Source organism: Mirounga leonina, unplaced genomic scaffold, assembly GCF_011800145.1.
Source record: "Mirounga leonina isolate KUSES-001 unplaced genomic scaffold, KU_Mleo_1.0 Mir_126, whole genome shotgun sequence".
NCBI lineage: Eukaryota > Metazoa > Chordata > Mammalia > Carnivora > Phocidae > Mirounga > Mirounga leonina.
Window position 1 is genome coordinate 29,062,233 of NW_023270314.1, and position 27,174 is coordinate 29,089,406.

General features: G+C 38.7%; 1 protein-coding gene across 1 annotated transcript; it reads left to right on the plus strand.

The window, feature by feature from the left end:
• The first annotated feature begins 6,342 nt into the window (after positions 1–6,342).
• LOC118008906 (olfactory receptor 10AD1-like) lies at positions 6,343–7,532 on the plus strand. The gene has a single exon (XM_035002775.1). It carries the CDS (start codon positions 6,497–6,499, stop codon positions 7,502–7,504), a length of 1,008 nt encoding a protein of 335 aa, XP_034858666.1. The 5' UTR covers positions 6,343–6,496; the 3' UTR covers positions 7,505–7,532.
• The last annotated feature ends 19,642 nt before the right edge of the window (positions 7,533–27,174 follow it).

Here is a 27,174-nt window from a genome sequence, read left to right on the forward strand (position 1 = left end):
ACTGTTTATTTACTGTGTGATGTTGGGCAAATTACTGACTCTCCGTGAGATTAAAAGGATTATCTACCCCATGTATTATTTTGAAGTTTAGAACACTTACTACTTAAAGCACATGTAAAACAAACAATACCTAATACATAATATGCATTATAATTATTTTAATTTAGATAAATTCTTAAATGATAACATAAAAGCCTCTTTCTAGTCCTATTTTACTAAAGATTTTTAAAAATCAGGCATCACTGTTGAATTTTATCAAATGTCTAACATCTCATCGATTAGAAGTTTTTCATCTCTGACATATTAATATCGTGAGTTATATTAGTAGAATTCCTCATATAAGGAAAATCTTAAATCCCTGGAATAAATTTCACTTGGTCATAGTGCACTATTCTTTGAATGCACTGATGGATTCCATTTGCTAATAACTTCTTTTGCCTATTTCATTATTAATAAATTACCTTGGTCACAGTTTTCTTTTGTATACTTTTTTTAGGTTTTGGTATCAGTGGTTTGATGACTTTGTAAAAATAATCAGGAAGCTTTTATTTTTTCTGTTCTTATAAACAGTTTTGGTAGCCTTCAAAAATATCATCCCTGTAAGATCAGAAAGAACTCACTTAAGGTACTGTCATGGCCTGGCACTATTTGGTCATAACTCTTTGTCAACTTTCTCTATTTTAAATAATTCTCAAATTTGGCTGCACATTGGACTACCTGGGGAACTTTTAAAAATATCGATGACTGAGCCCTCTCAAAACATTGTTTTGTCTGATGTGCAGCCAGGGCATGGGGATATTTTACTTTATTAATTTTAATTCCAGCATCATTAATGTGCAGTGTTATATTATTTTCAAGTGTACAATATAGTGATTCAGCACCTTCATACATCACCCAGTGCTCATTACAAGTGCACTCCTTAATCCCCATCACCTATTTCACCCATTCACCCATCCACCTCCCCTCTGCTACCCATCAGTTTGTTCTCTATAGTTACAAGTCTGTTTTTTGGTTTATCTCTTTTTTCTTTGTTTGTTTTGTTTCTTCAAGTCCACTTATGAGTGAAATCATATAGTATTTGTCTTTCTCTGACTGACTTATTTCACTTAGCATTATACCCTCTAGCTCCATCCATGTTTTTGCAAATGACAAGATTTCATTCTTTTTTATGGCAGAATAATATTCCATTGTATATATAGACCACATGTTCTTTATCCATTCATCTACCAATGGACACTTGGGTTGCTTCCATAATTTGGCTATTGTAAATAATGCTGCCATAAACATAAGGGTGCATATATCTTTTCAAATTAGTGTTTTTGTATTCTTTGGGTAAATACCCAGTAAGTACCCAGTAAGTGGAATTATTATGTTCCACTACGTAGTGGATCATATAGTAATTCTATTTTTAAATTTTGAGAAACCTCCGTACTGTTTACCACAGTTGCTGCACCAGCTTGCATTCCCTCCAGTGGGTGCAGGGTTTCTTTTTCTCCACATCCTCGCCAACACTTCTTGTTTCTAGTATTTTTTATTTTAGCCATTCTGAAACATGTGAGGTGATAACCTCAGTGTGATTTTGATTTGCATTTCCCTGATGATGAGTGATGTTGATCATCTTTTCATGTGTCTGTTGTCCATCTGGATATCTTCTTTGGAGAAATGTCTGTTCATGTCTTCTGCCAAGGGGATTTTAAAAACTCAAGTGACTACAATGTGAAGCCAAGGTTTAGAATAACTGCATTTCATTCCTTTCAGTCAGAATAGTAGCTTATCTTGATTTCTCTCCTTTTTTTAAATGAATTTCTTTAATGAATTGACCTAGAAACTTATCTCTTCCTCCACTACATATTTTCCCTCTCTGGTCTTCCTTAGGTTCACTTTGTTTATCTGCTTCTGACCCCTTCAGCAATTTTATTTCATTTATCTTTAATCCTTTTTGTTAAGTGATAAAACTATTTCAGGCTACCAGCTTTTACTCTAACAAGTATCTGTGTATGGAATTTATTGATATATGTTACTTTTATTATCAGTATTTTTTTTAGATAGTCTGTAATTACTGTTTTGATTGCCTGTTTGATCTAAGGATTGTTTTCAGAGGGCTTTTTTCCCCCAATTTTCAAGTAGGTGGGATTACTGTAATCATGTCTAGTTTTATTTTTGTCACAGAACTTCTTCTGAGTTACTTGTGGACAATACTAAAATATCTGCTTGACCTTTTTAAAAATTTTTTATTATTGAAGTACATCTGCTTTATCTTAATTGAAATGTGTAACACCAGGCGCTTAAAAAAGGGAAAGCAACTGATAATAGTGAGTTTAATAAACAGAAAAAGAAGTGGCACCAGCTGCCCTTCCATCCAGGCAAATTGGTTTCCTAGTTTTAGACTTCTTCTTGGGAGGGAAGTGCTTGAGACTGGATGCACCAGAATCCCAGGTGTGTACTCAGGACTAAGGCTTTTTCATTGCATCTGTTACACACCCTTGTTTATCAGAAGCAAGTCCACTCTAAAGTCATTACATTAAGCAGGAGTCAGCAAACGTCTTTTGTAAAGGGGCAGATAGTAAATATTTTAGGCTTTGTGTGTTGGATTACTAATATTGCATGGAATATATTTATAATAAAAAAATTATTCATTGTTTATCTGAAAAACACATTTATAATGAAGCATCTTATATTGTTAGTTGCTAAACCTACAACCCAATTTATAGGCTATATGGTCTCTGTGGCAACTACTAAGCTCTACTTAGTGTAGTGGGAAATACATAAGTAAATGGGTGTGGCTGTGTTCCAATTAAACTTTATAAATATAGGCAGTGGACTATATTTGGCTCGGGGGCCATAATTTGTCCACCCCTGTATTAAATCAGTAGTTTTCAATGTTTAATATGCATCAGAATCACATGGAGGGCTTGTTAAAACACTGGTTTCTGGGCCCCATCCCCAGAGTTAATGATTCAGTAGTTGGGGTGAAGGCCAACAATTTGCATTTTTATCAAGTTCTCAGGTAATGCTGCTGGTGGTGGTGGTCTGTGCGCCACGCTTTGAGTACCACTGAATTATAAGAAATGCCTGTTGCATTTTTATTCCTAATAAATAACAGGAACACAGGCCTATTTATTATTATTCATTCATAAATTTCACCAATCTTATAAGACAATATTTTAAGTGCTGAAATTTAAATATTCTCATGGCCGGATCTTCTTGATCAGCAGTGCTTCCCTAGCACATATGGTACCTTTGGGCTAATTAGAAAAAGTCACTCTCTCTCAAGGAAGAATCAGAAAAAAAGGCACCACACTTCCCCTGAACTCACACCTCACTAGGGTGCACAGCTTGATAAGTTGAGCACAGGCTAGATTGCACAGCCTGGATTTCAGTATTCACTCTTTCCTCTGGGGGCCTTTGTGCCATATACAAATGGCACAACACTCCTGGTGACCCTGATGATCAGAAGAATGTTATCTACAATTTATTTCAAAAAAACACATTCTAAATTTAAAATATTCAGTAAGAATTTACTTCTTTCCTTGAAGTAAAACAAAAACAAAAACAAAACCCCAGCAAACAGTATTCTCTTTTATTCAATTGGATTTGACAGACTTTTTTCAGCTTTAATGAGGTATAATTGACAAAAATTGTAAGATATTTAAAGTGCACAATGATGATAAACAATATTGGTAAGCAAAATCCTATATACAAGCTGACCAGCCCCCTATGCTCTTTTTCTCCCTCAAGGGAAGAAAATAAACACAATTTTCAGAAATCTCCTCTGACAGAAGAGGAGAAAATTTCAGAAGAGAAAATTTCTGAAATTTTTCATTGCTGAACATGATTCATCATCTTCATCACCTGGACAGACCCCAGGCTCAACAGCCCCAGTGTTAGCATAGTGAATATAGTCTGAACTGTTTTGGCTCTTTGGAATTCATTTAAGGTTTCTTTATACTCTAATAGATCAACAGTATTTTACAAGTGTTCCATGGCCCTTCAAAAGAGTACATTCCCTATATGGAGGCATAGAGTTTGAAATATATTTGCTTATAAATGTATGCTTTTTTGTTAATATTACCCATATATTATACGGATTCTCTATATTCTTACTTATCCCCTTGATCTAATGGCTTGGAATATAGTATAATACCCATGAAGTCAGAGAGAAAGTTCTTATGCATGATTCTATATCCCTGGCACCTTGCACAATATATAGAACATAGTAGGCACTCACTTATTAAATAAGTAAAATTTTTGGCTATAAAATGGTATGGAATGCAATTGTTCCCAGTTGCCAATTCAAACAAAAAGTGAACTTTTATCCTTTATACTTTCTCCCTATTGGACTTACAGCAGATCTTCCAATCAGGAGTCAATGCTGCATTTCGTCCTGAATATATACTTCTCCCCAACACTTAAGTTTTGAAGGCAGGTTCTACTCAGGCCTTATGTTGATCTTAAAAGCTTTTAAAATATAAACATAGAAAACAAAATAATTGAAAAGACATGAACGAAAATACTGATGTGTTTCTCTCTGCGTGATTATTATTATTTATTTTATTTAAATTCAATTAATTAACATATAGTGTATTATTAGTTTCAAATATAGAGTTCAGTTATTCATCCCTTGCATATTACACCTGGTGCTCATTACATCAGGTGCCCTCCTTCATGCCCATCACACACTTACTCCATTCCTCTACCCACCTCCCCTCCAACAACCCTCAGTTTGTTTCCTGTAAGTAAGAGTATCTTTGGGTTTGTCTCCCTTTATGATTTCATCTTATTTTATTTTTCCCTCCGTTCCCCTATGAGCCTTTGTTTTGTTTCTTAAATTCCACATATGAGTGAAATCATATGATAATTGTCTTTCACTTAGCATAATACCCTCCAATTCCATCTACGTTGTTGCAAATGGTAAGATTTCATCCTTTTCTTTATCCACTCATCTCTTGATGGACATCTGGGCTCTTTCCATAGTTTGGCTAATGTGGACATTGCTGCTATAAATATTGGGGTACAGGTGTTCCTTCAGATCATGTTTCTATCCTTTGGGTAAATACATAGTAGTGCAGTTGCTGGGTTATAGGGTACCTCTACTTTTAACTTTTTGAGGAATCTCCATACTATTTTCCAGAGTGGCTGCACAAGCTTGCATTCTCACCAACAGTGTAAGAGGGTTCCCTTTTCTCTGCATCCTCACCAACATTTGTTGTTTCCTGTCTTGTTAATTGTAGCCATTCTGACTGGTGTGAGGTGGTCCCTCATTGTAGTTTTGATTTGTATTTCCCTGATGCCGAGTGATCAGCATTTTTTGTGTCTGTTGGCCATTTGGATGTCTTCTTTGGAGAAATCTCTATTCATGTCTTCTGCCCATTTCTTGACTGGATTATTTGTTCTTTGGGTGTTGAGTTTGATAAGTTCTTTATAGATCTTGGATACTAGACCTTTATCTGATATGCAAATATCTTCTCCCATTCTATTGGTTGTCTTTTGCTTTTTTTGACTGTTTCCTTTGCTGTGCAAAAGCTTTTTATCTTGATGAAGTCCCAATAGTTAATTTTTACCTTTATTTCCCTTGCCTTTGGAGACATGTCTAGCAAGAAGTTACTGCAGCCAAGATTGAAGAAGTTGCTGCCTGTGTTCTCCTCTAGGATTTTGATGGATTCCTGTCTCACATTTAGGACTTTCATCCATCTTGAGTCTATTTTTGTGTATGGTGTAAGGGGATGCTCCAGCTACATTCTTCTGCATGTGGCTGTCCAATTTTCCCAACACCATTTGTTAAAGAGACTGTCTTTCTTCCATTGGATGTTCTTTCTGTTTTGTTGAAGATTAGTTGACCATAGAGTTGAGGGTCCCTTTCTGGGTTTTCTGTTCTGTTCCATTGATCTATATGTCTGTTTTTTGTGCCAGTACTGTACTGTCTTGATGATTCTTTTAATTTACTTAATTTTGCTTTTGTTTTTTGGTATTTTCTAGATGTTCTATAATGAACAGGCATTACTTTTATAGTAAAGAGAAGAGAAATGTACAATTAGAAATATCAGTCATTTTTTTCCTCTGACATTTCTACTCTCTAGTTTGAGTTCTACTCATTGAAATTACACAGAAAAAGAAAATTCACTCTTCTAGATGCAGAACCCATTAAGATTTATTTATCAATTTTTTTAAATTTATTTTTCTTTCAAGTTTTTCATTTAAATTCTAGTTAGTTAACATATAGGGTAATATTGGTATCAGAAGTGGAATTTAATGATCAACACACATAACACGCAGTGCTCATCACAAGTGCTTTCTTAATATTTAAATGGGCCTCTTGGATTCTCCTTGAGTCTTCTTTAAAGTTTTCTTCAAAACGTTGTCACATGGTTCCCAGACCTTTCAGCACTAGCATTTTCAGTGCCCATGACTCTCCTGACTCATACGGAGTGTACTAAAATTCCTTTCTTTTTCATTCCTTTGTCTGCAATCTGTTTTTATACAACTAGGTAGCGTCTATATGCAACTATCTCTTATGTGCTTTTCCTGTCTTCCCTCTTCAAGCAGGCTGCAGATGGTGGACCTAAGGAACGGGAGCAGAGTGGCAGAGTTTATCCTCGTGGGCTTTGAGCAGAGCTCCTCTTTCACTCGGGCATTGCTCTTTGCCCTCTTCTTAGCCCTCTACAGCTTTGCCATGGCCATGAATGGCCTCATCATCTTCATCACCTGGACAGACCCCAGGCTCAACAGCCCCATGTACTTCCTTGGCCACCTGTCCTTCCTGGATGTCTGCTTCATCACCACCACCATGCCACAGATGCTGATCCACCTGGTGGTCAAGAACCACATTGTCTCCTTTGTCTCTTGCTTAACCCAAATGTATCTGGTTTTCGGTGTAGGTGTGGCCGAGTGCATCCTCTTGGCTTTTATGGCCTATGACCGTTATGTTGCTATCTGCCACCCACTCAGCTATGCCCAGATCATGAGCGGGCAGGTTTGTGTGAAGCTGGTAAGTACTGCCTGGTTCTTTGGGCTGATCAATGGCATCCTTCTTGATTACATGACATTTCGTGGTCCATTCTGTAGACATAACCACATAGAAAACTTTTTCTGTGAGGCCCCCATAGTGATCGCTCTCTCTTGTGGAGACCCCCAGTTTAGTCTGAGGGTGATCTTTGCCGATGCCATCGTGGTGCTGCTCAGCCCCATGGTGCTCATTGTCATCTCCTATGCACGCATCCTGCCCTCCATCCTTGGCAGAGCCTCCTCCTCAGGTCGTGGAAAGACCTTCTCCACTTGTGCTTCCCATCTGACTGTGGTCATCTTTTTGTACACCTCAGCCATATTCTCTTATATGAACCCTCGCAGCACACATGGCCCTGAAAAAGACAAGCCTTTCTCCCTCCTCTACACCATCATCACCCCCGTGTGCAACCCCATCATCTATAGTTTTCAAAACAAGGAAATGAAGGGGGCCATGGTGAGGGCCCTTGGGAGGACCAGCCTGGCCCAGTCCGAGTCTGTCTAGTGAGAAGCCTCCTGGAAGAGAAGCTCCCTCCCCAAGCCCTGACAATTGCATAACTCTCCAATGCTGAGAAACTCCAGGAAAACGCATCCATAGTTTTCTTCCTACTAGCATCAGACCTGGAAGATCTTGTTGATGTTTAATGCTCATCTGTCTGATTTCAACCAATCAACTACATTGATCCTTCCAAATTCCTCTTACTGATACATGTTCATGATTGGAGTGGCAAGTGTAATGAAATGGAAAAGTTTATTCCAAAACTGGGGGAAAGGTAGTAGGCGCCTAAAGAGAAGGAAGTAATAGGATGACCAGTCCATTCTTTGGAGTATTTCTTTCCTGGGCAAAGGCAAATAGCAGGAGCTCCATCTATGAAAAAAGAGCATACTGAAAGCCATGAGGGAAACAAGGGAATCTATAGAAGTTAGAGAAAAAGCAGTAGGTGGGAGAAATATGCTAAGAGGTATATGATATTGTCCCTATATGGTGGCATCAAAATTATCCAAGAAGTTCCCAGAAAAAATAAGAACTGCTGAATGGGATTGTATTGCTCCTCAAAGGAAGCAACAGGAGGAGGTATATGCCAAATACATGTGAATTATTAGTGGGGAGGTGAGAGGGCAGAAGCAAGAGCAGGAAGTCTGAGGACAGGACCCAGTTCCCCAGACTGTGAACTGGGAGTGGTAGCTATAGAACAAAATCTCCTAGGGTCAGGGAAGCTTCCAGTGACATCTGCATTTTATAAGAATATAAAAAGAGCACTTTAACTTATTTATGCATTTGTCTGCTTCCATTGGAAGATTTTGTCACTGGCCTGGATGCTTGTTGTGCAATTTAAATGTTTCCCTTTTCTTCAAAAGATTCCTTCCTATGTCTTCTTTTATTTACAATACACTACATTTCCTGAGACACTGCTCACATCTCTTCTTTCTACCCTACCCCTAGTCAGTTACCTAATATCTAGGCAGGGATTCTCAGCAGGGATGATTCTCTCCCCCAGGAGGTATTTGGCAATATCTGAAGACATTTTCTAGTTGTCACAAGCGAGGGAGGGTGTGTGCTACTGGCACCTAGTAGGTAGAGGTCAAAGATGCTGCTGAATATCTTACAATACACAGAACAGCACCCACAATAAAGAATTATGCAGCCCAAGAATCATTAGTGCTGAGCTTGAGTAACCCTGGTCAGGAGATGAAGTATTAAAAGAGCAGAATGGGGAAGATGATAAGAGGTATTGATATGGGAAAAGAAGAGGCAGGAGGAAACCAAGAGTTTAGAATTCAGAATTCTATCTCATTTCTGGTTTACTGTGAGCAAGCTTTCTCCTGCACTGCCATGGCAACTATCTATGTAAGTACTTGTGATAAAACCTGCTCTAAAACTTCTGTGTTTGTCTCTATCTGAGCCTACTTCTACTCCTCCAGTTTTCCCAAGTTATAAGACTTTTCCTATCCAATCATGCACTCCTGCCTGCCACAAGCATGGACACCTACATAAGTTCTGCCCTTTTCCTCTGTTACTTCAACCCAAACTTCACCCACCCAACAGTCATCTTTCCCTTGTTCCCATAAATCTCACATTCCTGCCCAACTAAATCCTAACATCCATCACCTTTGTTCATGTGCAGTAGGACTCCTGCACATGCCATTCAGTGCAACCCATGAAAACCATGTGGGAATACTTAAGGGAATACTTCCTACAATGTCAGTATTTTTCTCATTCACTTTATCAATCTCCTTCTTTCACCAATGCTTATATTTCATCAGTGCACAGATTAAAGAGGCCCTAAATATACCCCAAATATGTTACTTACAAACAACCCACATGTTCCATTCATAGGAAAGTCCACTCTACCTTCTATGTGTGCTAGATACTTTCTTTTGCCCCTCTAGAATGAAATACACACCTTTTCCCTCTGGTCTCTGTCCTGGTAGACAGACCTTTGTTGGTTTCCTCAATGGGTTTTGTTGCCTCTACATACTGGTCGGGTTCAACTAGTAAGAGTTACTTAGTAGGATAGAGGAAGGCAGGAGAAGAAGGAGTGAGGATGTTTATTCTCCTGCTCCTTCCCTGATGTCCCAGAGTTACCATCAGGTGGCCTTCTACAGTTCCCTTTCCTGTCCCCATAAGGTGGTACCTGCTCCCTGCTCTTGAGAGCCCAGGATGATTCACCATCCCTTTTTGATTCCCCTTAATCCTTCCATATCCTGGTAAGCACCCTCATTAGTCCTATTTAAGTATGCCAACTATTTCCTCCCAGCACACTGACTGACCTAGTAACAGGTACCAGGTACATATTACCAAATACAAATGGAAAATTTCTCAAAATAAACCATATACTAGTCCATAAAGCAAATCTCAAAACATTTCAAAGATATGAAGTCACATAGACCAAGTTCTCTGACCGTAATGCAGTTAAGTTAGAAAGCAGTATCAAAACGATTACTAGAAGAAACCCATATGGTTGGAAATTAAGAAACATAATTGTAATCAATGTATTTACCAAGGAATGAATATAAGACTAGTCCAACATGGGAAGAGTAAAGAGCTTGGAAGTAAAGGGCTCGCACTCCCACCCTCACCAATAAATTAGGGTAAACAAATGGAAAATCAACAACACTTCTTAGATCTATCAGAGAATTGAAGTCACAGGGGAAACCACCCCCCCCCAAAAAAAAACTGGGAGACAAGTGAAGACAGAAAATCACAGCTTTCTGGGAGTGAAGGCTGCAACTGGAGCCTGGTCAGAATACTTAAAGGGAAATTGACTAGTTATTGGAGACTGAGAATGGGCTAACTTCAGAGATAAAATCTCCTCAGGGCCTGACCTCAGAGGAGCCCTCATAGTTTCATGAGTTTTACTTCCAGCAGCCCCACCACATTCTCATGATGAAGATGAGAAAAAAATTCCCTTGTGCTTCAGCAGGGGGAAGGGACAAGTTAGCATTTTGAAATAAGCCCAGAGAACACTGTCTGCCCTCAAGGAAAACTATTTGATGAGAATCTAATGAATCTGGAGAAGGATCCATGAAAAAACAACAAAAACAAAACAAACACACAAAAGCCAAAAAACAAAAAAAAAAGCTGAGAGGGACCTGTGAAGGTTGTTACAGCCCAGGGACACAGGCTCATTAGAAGACCAAGACCTAATCATAGGACTATGGAATGTTTCCACTCCCCTGTACCTTACTACCACATCAATAAGGTTGTAGATTTTCAAGGATCACAGCTGAAAGAGCTGCAACACTCAGACCCTATTTAAGAAGGAGTCTATAGGGAAACAAAAAAAGACAGCAAAGGAGACAAAAGCAAGGACATGTGAGGAAATTTTAGCCTCTGACACCACAGCTACAGCAAACATTAAACACAGCCTAACACAAAACCCCCCACTGAAAGCCTATTTACCTCGGTTCCTACTACCTGATACCTCATGTCAGGCTTTCAACACAAGAATTGATTATGATAATAATTAGAAAAGTTTACAAACCCCAAATTAGTAATGAAACTACTTACCATTTTGTGGGATGTACCTAGAGCAATAATTTCTTTTATTAGGAAAAAAGGACGTGTTAAAAAGTAATAAATTAAGCTACCAACTGAATCACAGATTATGCAAGGAACATAGAAGGAATAAAAATGTATATAATTGATTCAAACAAATCCAAAGATTGATGAAATTGATAGAATTAGAAGAAATTAATAATTTCACAGGTCTGTGGCATGAGTGATCAAAAATAAACAGACTTAAACAATACTAAGAATGAAAGGGGCCCATAACTACAGATGTTACAGAATGAATTATAAGAGGCCTTCTGTTTCTGATATTGATGGACCATGTAATTTGGATCAACTATGTCACTCAAAACAACAAAAGCTGGACAAAATATTTTAAACCATCCACTTGAAGGCACTAAAGCACTAAAGAGGCAGTGAAGAATTTGGGAGCTAAGACCCAGGAACAGTCAATCTACATTTAAGCAGATCTAGAAAGAACTGATAAGAGGATTAGTAAAGTGGGAGAGATGTCATGAAGAAGATGAAAGAAAGAATGGATAGAGCAAATACAATATCTGAAGAGAAAATAGCCCAGATTTTTCCAAAACTGAAGAAGACATCAGTGCACAGATTAAAGAGGCCCTAAATATACCCCAAATATGTTACTTACAAAAAGAAATACACACATGGGCATACCATTAGAATGTCTGAAAAAGAGGGACAAAGAGAAAAACTTAACAGCTGCCTGAAGAAAAGGACAGATTCCCTTCAAAAGAAGCACAATTAGATTGACAGCTATCTTCTCAACAATGAAAGTCAAAATATAAAATTTATCTTATTTAAAACTCCATTGTAGTGGACTAGAGAGGAGCTGGAAGTCAAAGAAAGACAATGCTCCACCTGGCCTGGAAGAGAGCATACATCCACATTGTGAATTGCCTGTGGCGGCCATGTGGCAAGGAAGTACAGGCAGCCTCCAGGAGCTGACAGCAATGTCTGACTGACACCCAGCAAGGACATAGGTACCTCAGTGGTACAACAGCAAAGAACAGATTTTGCCAACAACCTTTGAGCTTGGGAGATGACCCTGAGCCTCAGATGAAAATCACAGCCTGGTTGACACTTTGATTTCAGCCTGGTGAGATCCTGAGCAGAATACCCAGCTAACCATACCCAGACTCCTGACCCAAGGAAATTGTAAGATAGTAAGTTTGTGTTACTTTGAGTCCCTGAATTTGTGGTAATTTGTTACACAGCAATAGACTACTAATAAACAAGCTTTTTAAATTCTAACATAATACCATGGAAAACTTTATGACATTAAATCTGCTTAGATAAATAGAAAAAAGTACTAGAGAAATATTATTTTCCACAAATGACTAAAGAAGGAAAACATGAACTCACTTGTAATCATAAAGATAAATCATTAGCTTAAGAATATTTCCAGGGGCGCCTGCGTGGCTCAGTCGTTAAGCGTCTGCCTTCGGCTCAGGTCATGATCCCGGGGTCCTGGGATCGAGCCCCACATCGGGCTCCCTGCTCGGGGGGAAGCCTGCTTCTCCCTCTCCCACTCCCCCTGCTTGTGTTCCCTCTCTTGCTGTGTGTGTCTCTATCAAATAAATTAAAAAAAAAAAAAGAATATTTCCATAAAATTGAAGATGACACAAAGAAATGGAAAGACATTCCACACTCATGGATTGGATGAACAAATATTGTTAAAATCTCCATACTATCCAAAGTAATCTACACATTTAATGCAATCCCTATCAAAATACCAACAGCATTTTTCACAGAACTAGAACAAAAAATCCTAAAAATTATATGGAACCACCAAGACCCCAAATAGCCAAAGCAATCTTGAAAAAGAAAAGCAAAGCTGGAGGGGTGGAGCAAGATGGCAGAGGAGTAGGAGACCTAAATTTCGTCTGGTCCCAGGAATTCAGCTAGATAGCTGTCAAACCATTCTGAACACCTACAAAATCAACAGGAGATCAAAGAAAAGAATAGCAACAACGCTCTGAACAGAAAAGCGACCACTTTCTGGAAGGTAGGACGTACGGAGAAGTGAATCTGAGGTGATATTCGGGAAGATAGATGGTGGGGGGGGGAACTGGCTACTGGCAAGTGATAGAGCTGCGGAGCACAAAATCGGAACTTTTAAAAGTCGGCTCCGCTGAGGGACATCGCTCCGGTGGCTAAGGGGGGGTGGAACCTCACAGGACAGTGTGGTCTCAGGACCCTCAGGGTCACAGAAAGACCAGGGGTGCCTGAGTGCAGCAGAGCTCCCAGGTATCAGAGTGGGGAAGCTGGCTGCAGAGACAGAGCCGAGGCGTGGGCTTTCAGCTCGGGGTTGCCATAAACCGTGATCCGGGGCACAGTCGGGCCACTGCTCTTCCAGCAGGGACCCAACAAGCGGCAGATCCAGGGAGACTCCCCTTCCTCCCTCGGGAGGAGCGGCGTGGGAGTGCACCACAGGCATCTTCTGGGTTTAGAGACTCCACACCAAGTCGGGTGCCAGAGATAGAAATGCTCGGTCACAGGCTGGGTGAGCACGGAGTGCGGCTGGAGACAGGGAGACAGGAGTGACTGACTGCTTTTCTCTGGGGGCTCACTGAGGAGCGGGGCCCCGAGTTCTCGGCTCCTCCAGGGTGGAGATTGGGAGGCCACCATTTTCACTCTCGTCCTCCAAAGCTGTAGGGAAAGCTTGCAGGGAACAAAAGCTCCAGAGAGCAAACCCGATTAGATTACTTAGCCCGGACCGGCAAGGACAGGGCAATTCTGCCTCTGGCAAAGACATTTGGGAACCATGGCAACAGGCCTCTCCCTGAGAAGATCAGCGAGAACAGCCAGCCAAGGCCAAGTTTACCAATCAATGAGAACGGCAGAACTCCAGTGCTAGGGGAATACTTCACATAGAATTCATGGCTTTTTTCCCCCTGATTCGTTAGTCTTTCAAAGTTAATTTTTAAAATTTTCTTTATTTTTTTCTTTTTCTATTTTTAAAAAAATTTTTCTTTTTACCTTTTTCAACCAACATCTTATCAATCCCTTTTTAAAAATCTTTTTAATTTTCATTTTTAGAGTCATATTCTATCCCTTCATTATAGTTAACCTTATTTTTTGTATATATATAAGTTGTTCTCGCTTTAAAATGTTGGGATACAGTTTTCTTCTAACAGACCAAAATATACCCTAAATCTCTAGTGTATGGCTCTGTTCTAGTCTCCTGCCTGATCACATTCTCTCCCTCCCTTTTTTTTTTTTCCAAATTTCTCTTCTTTCTTTTTCCAACCAACTTATCAATTCCTTTTTATAAAATCTTTTATAATTTTCATCTTTACAGTCATATTCCATCCCTTCATTGTATTTACCCTTATTTTTGTACATATATAAGTTTTTCTTTCTTTAAAATTTTTGGAGGCAGTTTCTTCTAAGAGACCAAAATACTCCCAAAATCTTGTGTGTGGCTCTGATCTATTCACCAGCCTGATCATATATTTTTTTTCTTTCTTTCCCTGTTTTTCCCCCTGGTTTTGGGTCTCTTCTGATTTGTTTAGTGTATATTTTTCTGGGGTCATTGTAAACCTGTTAGCATTTTGTTCTCTCATTCATCTATTTTCCTCTGGAAAAAATGACAAGACAGAAAAACTCACCTCAAAAAAGGAAAGAACAAGAGGCAGTACCAACTGCCAGGGACCTAATCAATATGGACATTAGTAAGATGTCAGAACTAGAGTTCGGGATGATGATATAAAGATACTAGCTAGGTTTGAAAAAAGCATGGAAGATACTAGAGAATCCCTTTCTGGAGAAATAAAAGAACTAAAATCTAACCAAGTTGAAAATTTTTTTCCCCTCTGCCCCACCCTTCCCCCTGCTTTAAAAATCTTTTTTTTCTTTCTTTTTTTTTTAAATCTTATTTTATTATGTTATGTTAGTCACCATACATCATTAATTTTTGATGTAGTGATCCATGATTCATTGTTTTTGTATAACACCCAATGCTCCATGCAGTAAAAAGGCTATATTAATGAGGTGCAATAAAAAAATGGAGGCTCTAACTGCTAGGATAAATGAGGCAGAAGAGAGAATTAGTGATATAGAAGACCAAATGATGGAAAATAAAGAAGCTGAGAAAAAGAGAGATTAACAACTACTGGATCACGAGGGCAGAATTCGAGAGATAAGTGATACCATAAGATGAAACAATATTAGAATAACTGGGATCCCAGAAGAAGAAAGAGAAGGCCAGAAGGTATATTGGAGCAAATTATAGCAGAGATCTTCCCTAATCTGGGGAAGGAAACAGGCATCAAAATCCAGGAGGCACAGAGAACCCCCCTCAAAATCAATAAAAAGAGGTCAACACCCCGACATCTAATAGTAAAATTTACGAGTCTCAGAGACAAAGAGAAAATCCTGAAAGCAGCTCAGGACAAGAGGTCTATAACCTACAATGGTAGAAACATTAGATTGGCAACAGACCTATCCACAGAGACCTAGCAGGCCAGAAAGGACTGGCATGACATATTCAGAGCACTGAATGAGAAAAATATGCAGCCAAGAATACTATATCCAGCTAGGCTGTCATTGAAAATAGAAGGAGAGAGAAAAAGTTTCCAGGACAAACAAAAATTAAAGGAATTTGCAAACACGAAACCAGCCCTACAAGAAATATTGAAAGGGGTCCTCTAAGCAAAGAGAGAGCCTAAAAGTAACATAGGCCAGAAAGGAATAGAGACAATATACACTAACAGTCACCTTACAGGCAATACAGTGGCACTAAATTCATATCTTTCAGTAGTTACCCTGAACGTAAATAGGCTAACTGGCCCAATCAAAAGACACAGGGTATCAGATTGGATAAAAAAAACAAGACCCATTGATATGCTGCCTGCAAGAGACTCATTTTAGATGCAAAGACACCTCCAGATTGAAAGTGAGGGTGTGGAAAACTATTTACCATGCAAATGGACATCAAAAGGAAGCTGAGGTGGCAATCCTTATATCAGACAAATTAGATTTTAAACCAAAGATTATAATAAGAGATGAGGAAGGACACTTTAGCCTACTTAAAGGGTCTATCCAACAAGAAGATCTAACAATTGTAAATATCTATGCTCCTAACATGGGAGCAGCCAATTATATAAGCCAATTAATAACAAAATCAAAAAAACCCATCAACAACAATACAATAATAGTAGAGGACTTTAACAGCCCCCCCTCACTGAAATGAACAGATCTTCTAAGCAAAAGATCAACAAGGAAATAGAGGCTTTAAATGACACACTGAACCAAATGGACTTCACAGTTATATTCAGAACATTCCATCCCAAAGCAACAGAATACACATTCTTCTCTAGTGCCCATAGAACATTCTCCAGAATCATCCTAGGTTACAAGTCAGGTCTCAACCGGTACCAAAAGATTGGGATCATTCCCTGCATATTTTCGGACAACAGTGCTTTGAAACTAGACCTCAATCACAAGAGGAAAGTCGGAAAGAACTCAAATACATGGAGGCTAAAGAGCATCCTACTAAAGAATGACTGGGTCAACCAGGAAATTAAAGAAGAATTTAAAAAATTCATGGAAACAAATGAAAATGAAAACACAACTACTCAAAATCTTTGGGATGCAGCAAAGGCGGTCCTAAGAGGAAAGTATATAGCAATACAAGCCTTTCTCAAGAAACAAGAAAGGTCTCAAGTACACAACCTAACCCTACACCTAAAGGAGCTGGAAAAAGAACAGCAAATAAAGCCTAAACCCTGCAGGAGAGGAGAAATAATAAAGATAAGAGCAGAAATCAATGAAATAGAAACTAAAAGAACAGTAGAACAGATCAATGAAACTAGGAGCTGGTTCTTTGAAAGAATTAACAAGATTGATAAACCCCTGGCCAGACTTATCAAAAAGAAAAGAAAAATGACCCAAATCAACAAAATCATGAATGAAAGAGGAGAGATCAGAGCCAACACCAAAGAAATACAAACAATTATAAGAACATATTATGAGCAACTCTATGCCAGCAAATTAGATAATCTGGAAGAAATGGATGCATTCCTAGAGTTGTATAAACTACCAAAACTGAACCAGGCAGAAATAGCAAACCTGAACAGACCCAGAACCACTAAGGAAATGGAAGCAGTAATCAAATATCTCCCAACAAACAAGAGCCCAGGGCCAGATGGCTTCCCAGGGGAATTCTACCAAACATTAAAGAAGAATTATTACCTATTCTTCTGAAACGATTCCAAAAAATAGAAATGGAAGGAAAACTTCCAAACTCATTTTATGAGGCCAGCATTACCTTGATCCCAAAACCAGATAAAGACCCCATCAAAAAGGGGAATTACAGACCAATATCTCTGATGAAAATGGATGCAAAAATTCTCACCAAAATACTAGCCAATAGGATGCAACAGTACATTAAAAGGATTATTCACCACGACCAAGTGGGATTTATTCCTGGGCTGCAAGGTTGGTTCAACATCCGAAAATCAATTAATGTAATACAATACATTAATGAAAGAAAGAAGAAGAGCCATATGATCCTCTCAATAGGTGCAGAAAAAGCATTTGACAAAGTACAGCATCCTTTCTTGATTAAAACTCTTCAGAGTGTAGGGATAGAGGATACATACCTCAATATCATAAAAGCCATCTATGAAAAACCCAGAGAGAATATCATTCTCAATGGGGAAAAAGAGAGCTTTTCCCCTAAGGTCAAGAACACGGCAGGATGTCCACTATCACCACTGGTATTCAACATAGTACTAGAAGTCCTAGCCACAGCAATCAGACAACAAAAAGAAATAAAATGTATCTGAATCAGAAAAGAAGAAGTCAAACTCTCACTCTTGGCAAATGATATGATACTTTATGTGGAAAACCCAAAAGACTTCACCCCAAAACTGCTAGAACTCATACAGTAATTCAGTGGCAGGATATAAAATCAATGCACAGAAATAAGTTGCATTTCTATACACCAACAACAAGACAGAAGAAAGAGAAATTAAGGAGTCGATCCCATTTACAGTTGCACCCAAAACCATAAGATACCTAGGAATAAATCTAACCAACGAGGCAAAGAATCTGTACTCAGAAAACTACAGCATACTCATGAAAGAAATTGAGGAAGACATAAAGAAATGGAAAAAGGTCCCATGCTCATGGATTGAAAGAATATATATTGTGAAAATGTCAATGCTACCTAGAGCAATCTACACATTTAATGCAATCCCTATCAAAATACCATCCACTTTTTTCAAAGAAATGGAACAAATAATCCTAAAATTTGTATGGAACCAGAAAAGACCCCGAATAGCCAGAGGAATGTTGAAAAAGAAAAGCAAAGCCGGTGGCATCACAATTCCGGATTTCAAGTTCTATTACAAAGCTGTAATCATCGAGACAGTATGGTACCGGCACAAAAACAGACACATAGATCAATGGGACAGAATAGAGAGCCCAGAAATGGACCCTCAACTCTATGGTCAACTAATCTTTGACAAAGCAGGAAAAATGTCTAATGGTAAAAAGACAGTCTCTTCAACAAATGGTATTGGGAAAATTGGACAGCTACATGCAGAAGAATAAAACTGGACCATTTCCTTACACCACACACAAAAATAGACTCAAAATGGTTGAAAGACCTAAGTGTGAGATGGTAATCCATCAAAATCCTAGAGGAGAACACAGGCAGCAATCTGTTCGACCTCAGCTACAGCAGCTTCTTCCTAGAAACATTACCAAAGGAAAGGGAAGCAAGGGCAAAAATGAACTATTGGGACTTCGTCAAGATAAAAAGCTTTTGCACAGCAAAGGAAACAGTCAACAAAACCAAAAGACAACTGACAGAATGGGAGAAGATATTTGCAAATGACATATCAGATAAAGGGCTAGTATCCAAAATCTATAAAGAACTTATCAAACTCAACACCCAAAGAACAAATAATCCAATCAAGGAATGGGCAGAAGACATGAACAGACATTTTTCCAAAGAAGACATCCAATTGGCCAACAGACACATGAAAAAGTGCTCAACGTCACTCGGCATCAGGGAAATCCAAATCAAAACGTCAGTGAGATACAACCTCACACCAGTCAGAATGGCTAAAATTAACAAGTCAGGAAATGACAGATGTTGGCAAGGATGTGGAGAAAGGGGAACCCTCCTACACTGTTGGTGGGAATGCAAGCTGGTGCAGCCACTCTGGAAAACAGTATGGAGGTTCCTCAAAAATTTGAAAATAGAGCTACCATATGACCTGGCAATTGCACTACTGGGTATTTACCCCAAAGATACAAATGTAGTGATCCAAAGGGGTATGTGCACTCCAATGTTTATAGCAGCAATGTCCACAATAGCCAAACTATGGAAAGAGCCAAGATGTCCATCAACAGATGAATGGATAAAGAAGATGTGGTATATATATACAATGGAATATTATGCAGCTATCAAAAAATGAAATCTTGCCATTTGCAATGACGTGGATAGAACTAGAGGGTATCATGCTAAGCGAAATAAGTCAATCAGAAAAAGACAAGTATCGTAGGATCTCACTGATATGAGGGATTCTTAATCTCAGGAAAAAAATGAGGGTTGCTGGAGTGGTGGGGGGTGGGAGGGAATGGGTGGCTGGGTGATGGACACTGGGGAGGGTATGTGCTATGGTGTGCGCTGTGAATTGTGTAAGACTGATGAATCACAGACCTGTACTTCTGTAACAAATAATACATTATATGTTAAAAAAAAGAAGAAGAAGAAGATAGTAGGAAGGGAAAAACGAAGGGGGGGGGAATCGGAGGGGGAGATAACCATGAGAGACTAAGGACTCTGAGAAACAACCTGAGGGTTTTGGGGGGGTGGGGGGATGGGTTAGCCCGGTGATGGGTATTAAGGAGGGCATGTATTGAATGGAGCACTGGGTGTTATATGCAAACGAATCATGGAACACTACATCAAAAACTAATAATGTAATGTATGATGACATAACATAATAAAATTTTTAGAAAGTATATAAAGAAAAAAAAGGAAAAGAAAAGCTGTAGGTATCACAATTCCAGACTTAAATTACAAAGCTCTAGTAATCAAAACACTCTGGTACTGGCACAAAAATAGACACATGCATCAATGGAACAGAATAGAAAACCTAGAAATAAACCCATAATTATATGGGAAACTAATCTTAGACAAAGGAGGAAAGAATATCCAATGGGAAAAAGGCAGTGTCTTCAACAGATGGTGTTGGGAAAACTGGACAACTAGATGCAAAAGAATGAACCTGAACCACTTTTTACACCATACATAAAACGAAACTCTAAATGGAGTAAAGACCTAAATGTGAGACCTGGAACCATAAAAGTTATGAAGAGAGCACAGAGAGTAATTTCTCTGACATCGGCCATAGCAACATTTTTCCAGATATGTATCCTGAGGCCAGGAAATGAAAGCAAAAGTTTTCCATCAAAATAAAAATTTCTGCACAGCAAAGGGAACAACTGAAAAACTAAGAGGCCTCCTACTGAACAGAAGAAGAGATTTGCAAATGACATATCTAATAAAGGGTTAGTGTCCAAAATCTATACAGAACTGATACAACTCAACACCCAAAAAACAAATAATCCAATTAAAAATGGGCAGAAGATGTGAACAGACACGTGGCCAATGGACATATGAAAAGATGTTCAGCATCACACATCATCAGGGAAATGCAAATCAAAACCACAATGAGATATCACCTCATGCCTGCCAGAATGGCTAACATCAAAAACACAAGGAAGAACAAGTGTGGCGAGGATGTGGAGAAAAAGGAACCCTCTTGCACTGTTGGTGGGAATGCAAACTGGTGCAGCATCTGTGGAAAACAGTATAGAGGGTCCTCAAAAACTTAAAAGTAGAACTACCCTATAATCCAGTAATCCCACCATTGGGTATCTACCCAAAAATAAAGAAACACTAATTCATATGGATAATGCATTGTAGGGAGGATACATACAGGATGATACATGTTTCTATCAGCATTATTTACAGTAGCCAAATTATGGAAACATCCCAAGTGTCTATGGAGAGATGAATGGATAAAGAAGATATGGTATATATACACAATGCAATATTATTCTGCCATAAAAAAGAATGAAATCTTCCCACTTGCAAAAACATGGATGGAGCTAGAGAGTATAATGCTAACTGAAATAAGTGAAATACATCAGTAAGAGAAAGACAAATGCCATATGCTTTCACTCATGGTGGAATTTAAGAAACAAAAAAAGAGCAAAGATTAAAAAAAAAAATAAAAAAGGAGAGAGGCAAACCGAAAAACAGACTCTTCACTGTAGAGAACAAACTGATGCTTACCAGAGGGGAGGTGGGTGGAGTGATGGGTAAAATAGGTGATGGGGATTAAGGCGTGCACTTGTCATGATGAGCACTGGGTGATATATCAGTATATGGTACTAAATGGTACCATCACTCTATGGGACACCTGAAACTAAAATAACACTGTACATTAGCTATACTGGAATTTAAAATTTTTAAAAATTTCTAGATTTTGGATACTAATCCTTTATCAGATACGTCATTTGCAAATATCTTCTCCCATTCCATAGGTTGTCTTTTAGCTTTGTTGATTGTTTCCTTCACTGTGCAGAGCTTTGTATCTTGATGAAGTCCCAATAGTTCATTTTTGCTGTTGTAGTATGGAGGTTCCTCAAAAGGTAAAAATAGAACTACCCTACGACCCACCAATTATACTATTAGGTATTTACCCAAAGATACAAAAATACTTTTTTGAAGGGGCACATGCACCCCGATGTTTATAGCAGCATTATCAACAATAGCCAAACTATGAAAAGAGTCCAAAGGTCCACTGAATGATGAATGGATAAAGAAGATGTGGTGTATATATATACACATATACGTATTTATCTATGATGGAATATTACTCACCCATCAAAAAGAATGAAATCTTGCCACTGGCAATGACATGGATGGAGGTAGAGAGTATTATGCTATGCGAAATAGAGAAAGACAAATACTATGTGATTTCAATCATATGTGGAATTTAAGAAAGAAAACAAGATGAACATACAGAAAGGGGGAAGAAAGAGGGAAGCAGACCATAAGCGACTCTTAACTAGAGAGAACAAACTGAGGGTTGATGGAGAGAGGTGGTTGGGCCCTGGGCTAAATGGGTGATGCATATGAAGGAGGGCACTTGTTGTGATGAGCACTGGGTGTTATATGTAAGTCATGAATCACAAAAAATCTTTAGAAATGCCACAATTACAGGGCATTCTGAATAATGCAAAAATCAGAACGAAAACAATGATTTTTTTCTGGCCATGTAAGGATTTGTTTGGTAAGGGCCTGGGCTCTTTCTAATGATGGGGCTAATGCAGTAGGATGCAGAGTAAGGCCTGGCAGACAATGGCTCTGGTCTTACAAGGTCTTTCTAATTTCACTTTTTTGCTCCTGGTGAAGTGTCTCAGTGTAGGTTACTGTCTTTCTAATATTTCTGATGTGAGACACCACTCAGCTAGATACAACTACTTGGTTCTCTTCCTCCACAAATAGGTGCCAATATCTTCCCAACAACTCTGCAACTTGTGTATTCTTCTTGACCTCCAGTTGTGGATGACCCCCGTCTCACTAACAAGGAACTCGGTAGATCCTGGTTGCCCTTCTCTTTTAGCAAGGCTAATTCTGGGGCTCACCCTTATTCCTTTCTAGAGGTTTTCATCAGATCTACATTTTTTTTTCTTTTTTTAATTTAAATTCAATTAGCCAATGTATAGTACATCATTAGTTCTTGATATAATGTTCAATGATTAATTAGTTGTGTATAACACCCAGTGCTCATCACATCACGTGCCCTCCTTATTGCCCATTACCGAGTTATCGCATCCCCCCACTCCCCTCCCTTTCCCAACCCTCAGGCTGTATTTTTGAATGATTAATGGCCCTTCTTTTGCTTTTTCAAATCTGATTTCTAAATCTTCATTGTTAGTTAACAAAGAGAAATTGATTATCCACTTTAGGATGAACTGTAGCTTGTCTGAGCAAGAATCAGGACAGTGGATGCCTTTGCCTTCCTCCTAAAGACTGCCTGTTGATCTAATCCTATTGAATTAGGAGAATTTTCAACCTGGCTCTTAGCTCTCAGCCTTGAGAAGCAGTGGAAATCTTCACTCAATTCTCAAAGAAGCCCCAATGAATTAACATTTTTTATTTTATAAATTTGATTTCAAAATTATTGCGTATCAGCCATTATGGAATTTGGGGCCTCCAATTGATCCATGCATTGTCCAGTTGGGGACAGGAATTTCTATCTTCCTTACTAAATATTGAAGAGAAACTGGTTTTCATCACTGACTCTATCCTTTATATCACAATAATCATAAACCTACTAATAATTCAATTTACTAAAAGAACATCTTTTTAGGGCCACTTTGTACCTCTTAAAGTCTTTTTCAAAGTTTGGGTATAATTTTAACTTTCAGTTTCAGACTTTCTGGGCTTAATCCATGTTTCTGCTTACATTGGCCATTTTTTCTTTTATAAAAATGCACTTTTCCGGGGCACCTGGGTGGCTGGGTCATTAAGTGTCTGCCTTCGGCTCAGGTCATGATCCCAGGGTCCTGGGATCGAGCCCCGCATCGGGCTCCCTGCTCGGCGGGAAGCCTGCTTCTCCCTCTCCCATTCCCCCTGCTTGTGTTCCCACTCTCGCTGTGTCTCTCCGTCAAATAAATAAATAAAATCTTAAAAAAAAAAAAAAAAAGCACTTTTCCAAGAACAACCTCTGAATCTGTCAGTCATTAAGCAGCTATTTTTTCTGGAGTTGATGTTTTTTCTTCTTACACACTTTTTCCTTGAGTATTTCATTATTTCATTACTCTGAGATACCGCCGTATTTTATTGATGCCCTACTAGAGCTCTTATCCATATCATAGTACAGTGAAATTGTAAAATATCTCTACCCTCAACTGTACTGCATGCTCTACCAGAACTTAACAATGCTTAGAAATACATTTTTAATTTGCAGCTTCAGTTTTTTAAAGGCTTCAGGCATTTTGAGGATTGACATTTATTTTTATTTTTTTAAAGATTTTATTTATTTATTTGACAGAGAGAGAGACAGCGAGAGAGGAAACACAAGCAGGGGGAGTGGGAGAGGGAGAAGCAGGCTTCCCGCTGAGCAAGGACCCTGATGCAGGACTTGATCCCCCGACCCTGGGATCATGACCTGAGCCAAAGGCAGACACTTAACGACGGAGCCACCCAGGCACCCCGAGGATTAATGACATTTAAAAATGTAAATGTCTTGGGGTGCCTGGTGGCTCCATCGTTAAGCATCTGCCTTCTGCTTGGGAAGCCTGCTTCTCCCTCTCCCACTCCCTCTGCTTGTGTTCCCTCTCTCGCTGTGTCTCTGTCAAATAAATAAATAAAATCTTAAAAAAAAAAAGTAAATGTCTTAACTAATATTTTTTATTTATTCAGTGACCTAGAAAAGGAAGCTAGATTTGTTGAGCACTTTCCCTACTACAAATACTGTTCTATGTGATTTACATATAAACATATTTACATACACACGCACATTTTTGATTGAATAAATTTCCTCCTAATCTTCACACCAACCACACCAACAAATATGTTTTTCTTCATTTTACTCTCAAGAAAAATGCTGTCATGCACACATGTTTTCATACAACATTTCAGAGATGCCTGGACAAACTGAAACATATCTTCTGACTCCCTAGAGCTCCATGAACCTCAGGATAAATATATCCACCATAAAGTTTTTCTGCTCAGAAAAATAATGGTTTTTGGCTTTCAAGTCATGAAATTATGTATTTAATCCAAAAAAGGAAGGGATTAGAGTATGCAGAAGAGAAACCAGATTTCAAGCTGTGTTAGATTTGAAATTACTAAAGGCACATTTTATTTACAGCAGACCTGCAAGAAGATAGCCAAGCCTCACAGAAGCTGAAGCTTTCTAAGAATCTACATGATTTAAACAAGGCTGATGAGTTCGTTTACAACTTAAGTGAGCCAATCTCATTCCTAAAACAAACATACTCTCCAGAATAAATGAATGATACAGTGCTGTATTATATTTTCTTTCCTGTGGCCATAGCATGCTAGGAAAGCTACAGGAACATTGTGGCCAACTGTTGAAGGTATTCAACAGTGTCCTGCTCCTCTTCAGTAAACATGACAGGAATCAGAATCTTAACATTACAATAAGACATTTTCCCACCTGTCTAGTCTACAATAGCACACTTTGTTCATTGTGCTCCTGTGGTCAAGGAATGTACGCTTCTCTCCCTGAACTCACCAGCCCTATACCTTGAGCATTCAGCATACCTGTATCAGCAGAACTCTTCCCTCTCAGGATCTGCCCGGACATCACTGTGACTAATGGTTTCTTGTCGTTGTAATCAAAGCTCTATCACATTTTTGTTAAAATTTTATTTCCATATATGTGATTATATCACTAATAATAATTGTTAGGGATTTTGAGGGGTCCAGTAAATAACACTGCTCTTCTCATCTGGCTCTGAATCATCTGAGAAATAAGACAGAGTCTGCAGGTGGAGGTTAAAACATCACCTTTACTAATAACAAAGCAGACACTGCAGCAATTGGACTTCCTAATCCAGAAGCAGAGAGTTAGACAGAAAAACCTATTCCCCTGTAACTGGCAGGACCGTACTGCCACAAGGCCTCCCCAAACAGGGGTAGACCCTGCCCTGGAGAAGGCCACTCCCTCCCAAGGGGAAGGTGAGAGGAAAGGGATAGAAAACACGTGCTCGGTTTCTCCTTCTAAAATCACCAATCTGGTAAGCCACTCACTCCCCATGGGACGGTCTGAATGAGGAAGAGAAAGGTCAAGAGGGTTATGCTATCACAATCTATCCATGTGGAAGGAAACATCAGGAATGTGGAAGAACTTATTCCCTACCTACCCCGCCCCTAACAGTATCTAGCATTGTGTTCTCTAACCCCATTAAGTCTACAGTTAACCATAGGGTGTAAGATATTAAAACAGTCCTACTTCCACCTTCATGTTGGCTGCCCCTCCAACACAAATCACTGCTCTGGTGAGAGGCTCTTGGAACTTTGGAACAGTTCTATTTTCCTTGCAAGTGGTTCTAAAAGGAATCAGAACAGTAAGTCAACTCTGAAGCCAGTCTAGACCCACAGCTGAAAACTTATTCCCTATTCCTCTCTCCTTGCCAAACTGTGTTCAACTACATTGTCCAACATAACAGAGGTTCTTCAATGAGATTAAATTATATCCTTAAATTACAATAAAAAATAATGGCATGTGTGAACTACTTTATAAATTATTGTTAATTTAAATGAGATTACAGACCCTTGACTCTTTAAACAAGAAGTCCAAGGGATCGTAGGTGGTTATTTATATCTGTACCCTGGGCAGAAGAAAATCCCATGATCCTCTTCTGGTTTAACAGAGAAATCTCACAAGTATGTGTGTGTGTGTATATATATATATATATATATATATATATATATATATATATATATATATCTTTCTGAAAACAGAGATATCAATTTAAATATTACGATGGCCATGATTAAGGCCACCAATAAAAATGATACTTTAGAGGTTCACAATTAGGTTTAGAGCATAGCAACAATTTCTGATGTCCAGTCTCAGAAAATTCTTTGTCAGAAACAATTGCAAGGATATGTTTTATGTTATAGAATAATATGAGATTGTCTGCAGCTAAAGGAGTATGAATGTTTTCTTATTTTCTTGCTGGTGTTTTCTTCAAGTAACAATTAAGAGAGCATGTGATTTTCAAGTCAAGGGGCTAAAATTCAATTAGCACTGGGACAAAATTAAAAGTCCTGAGAAGGTCAAAACATACACTGAAAAAGTGGGAGCAAGTAAGCTTATTAACAAGTGGAATATGTGACAGTTAAAGTGCAGTACGTAAGTAACTTAGTATTATTATTTAAGTAAACATTCATCATCTATGGTATGGACGTTGAAGAACTAACGAGGCCATCATCACAACTCTCTTCCAGAGTGGCCCACCAGGTCAGACCATCCTCCCTGGACCAGTTCTTCAAACACCATGGGATTTTCTCTATTTTTTGCTGCGGTGATTCAGTGATAAACATCATCACCAGCCAAGCAACAGAA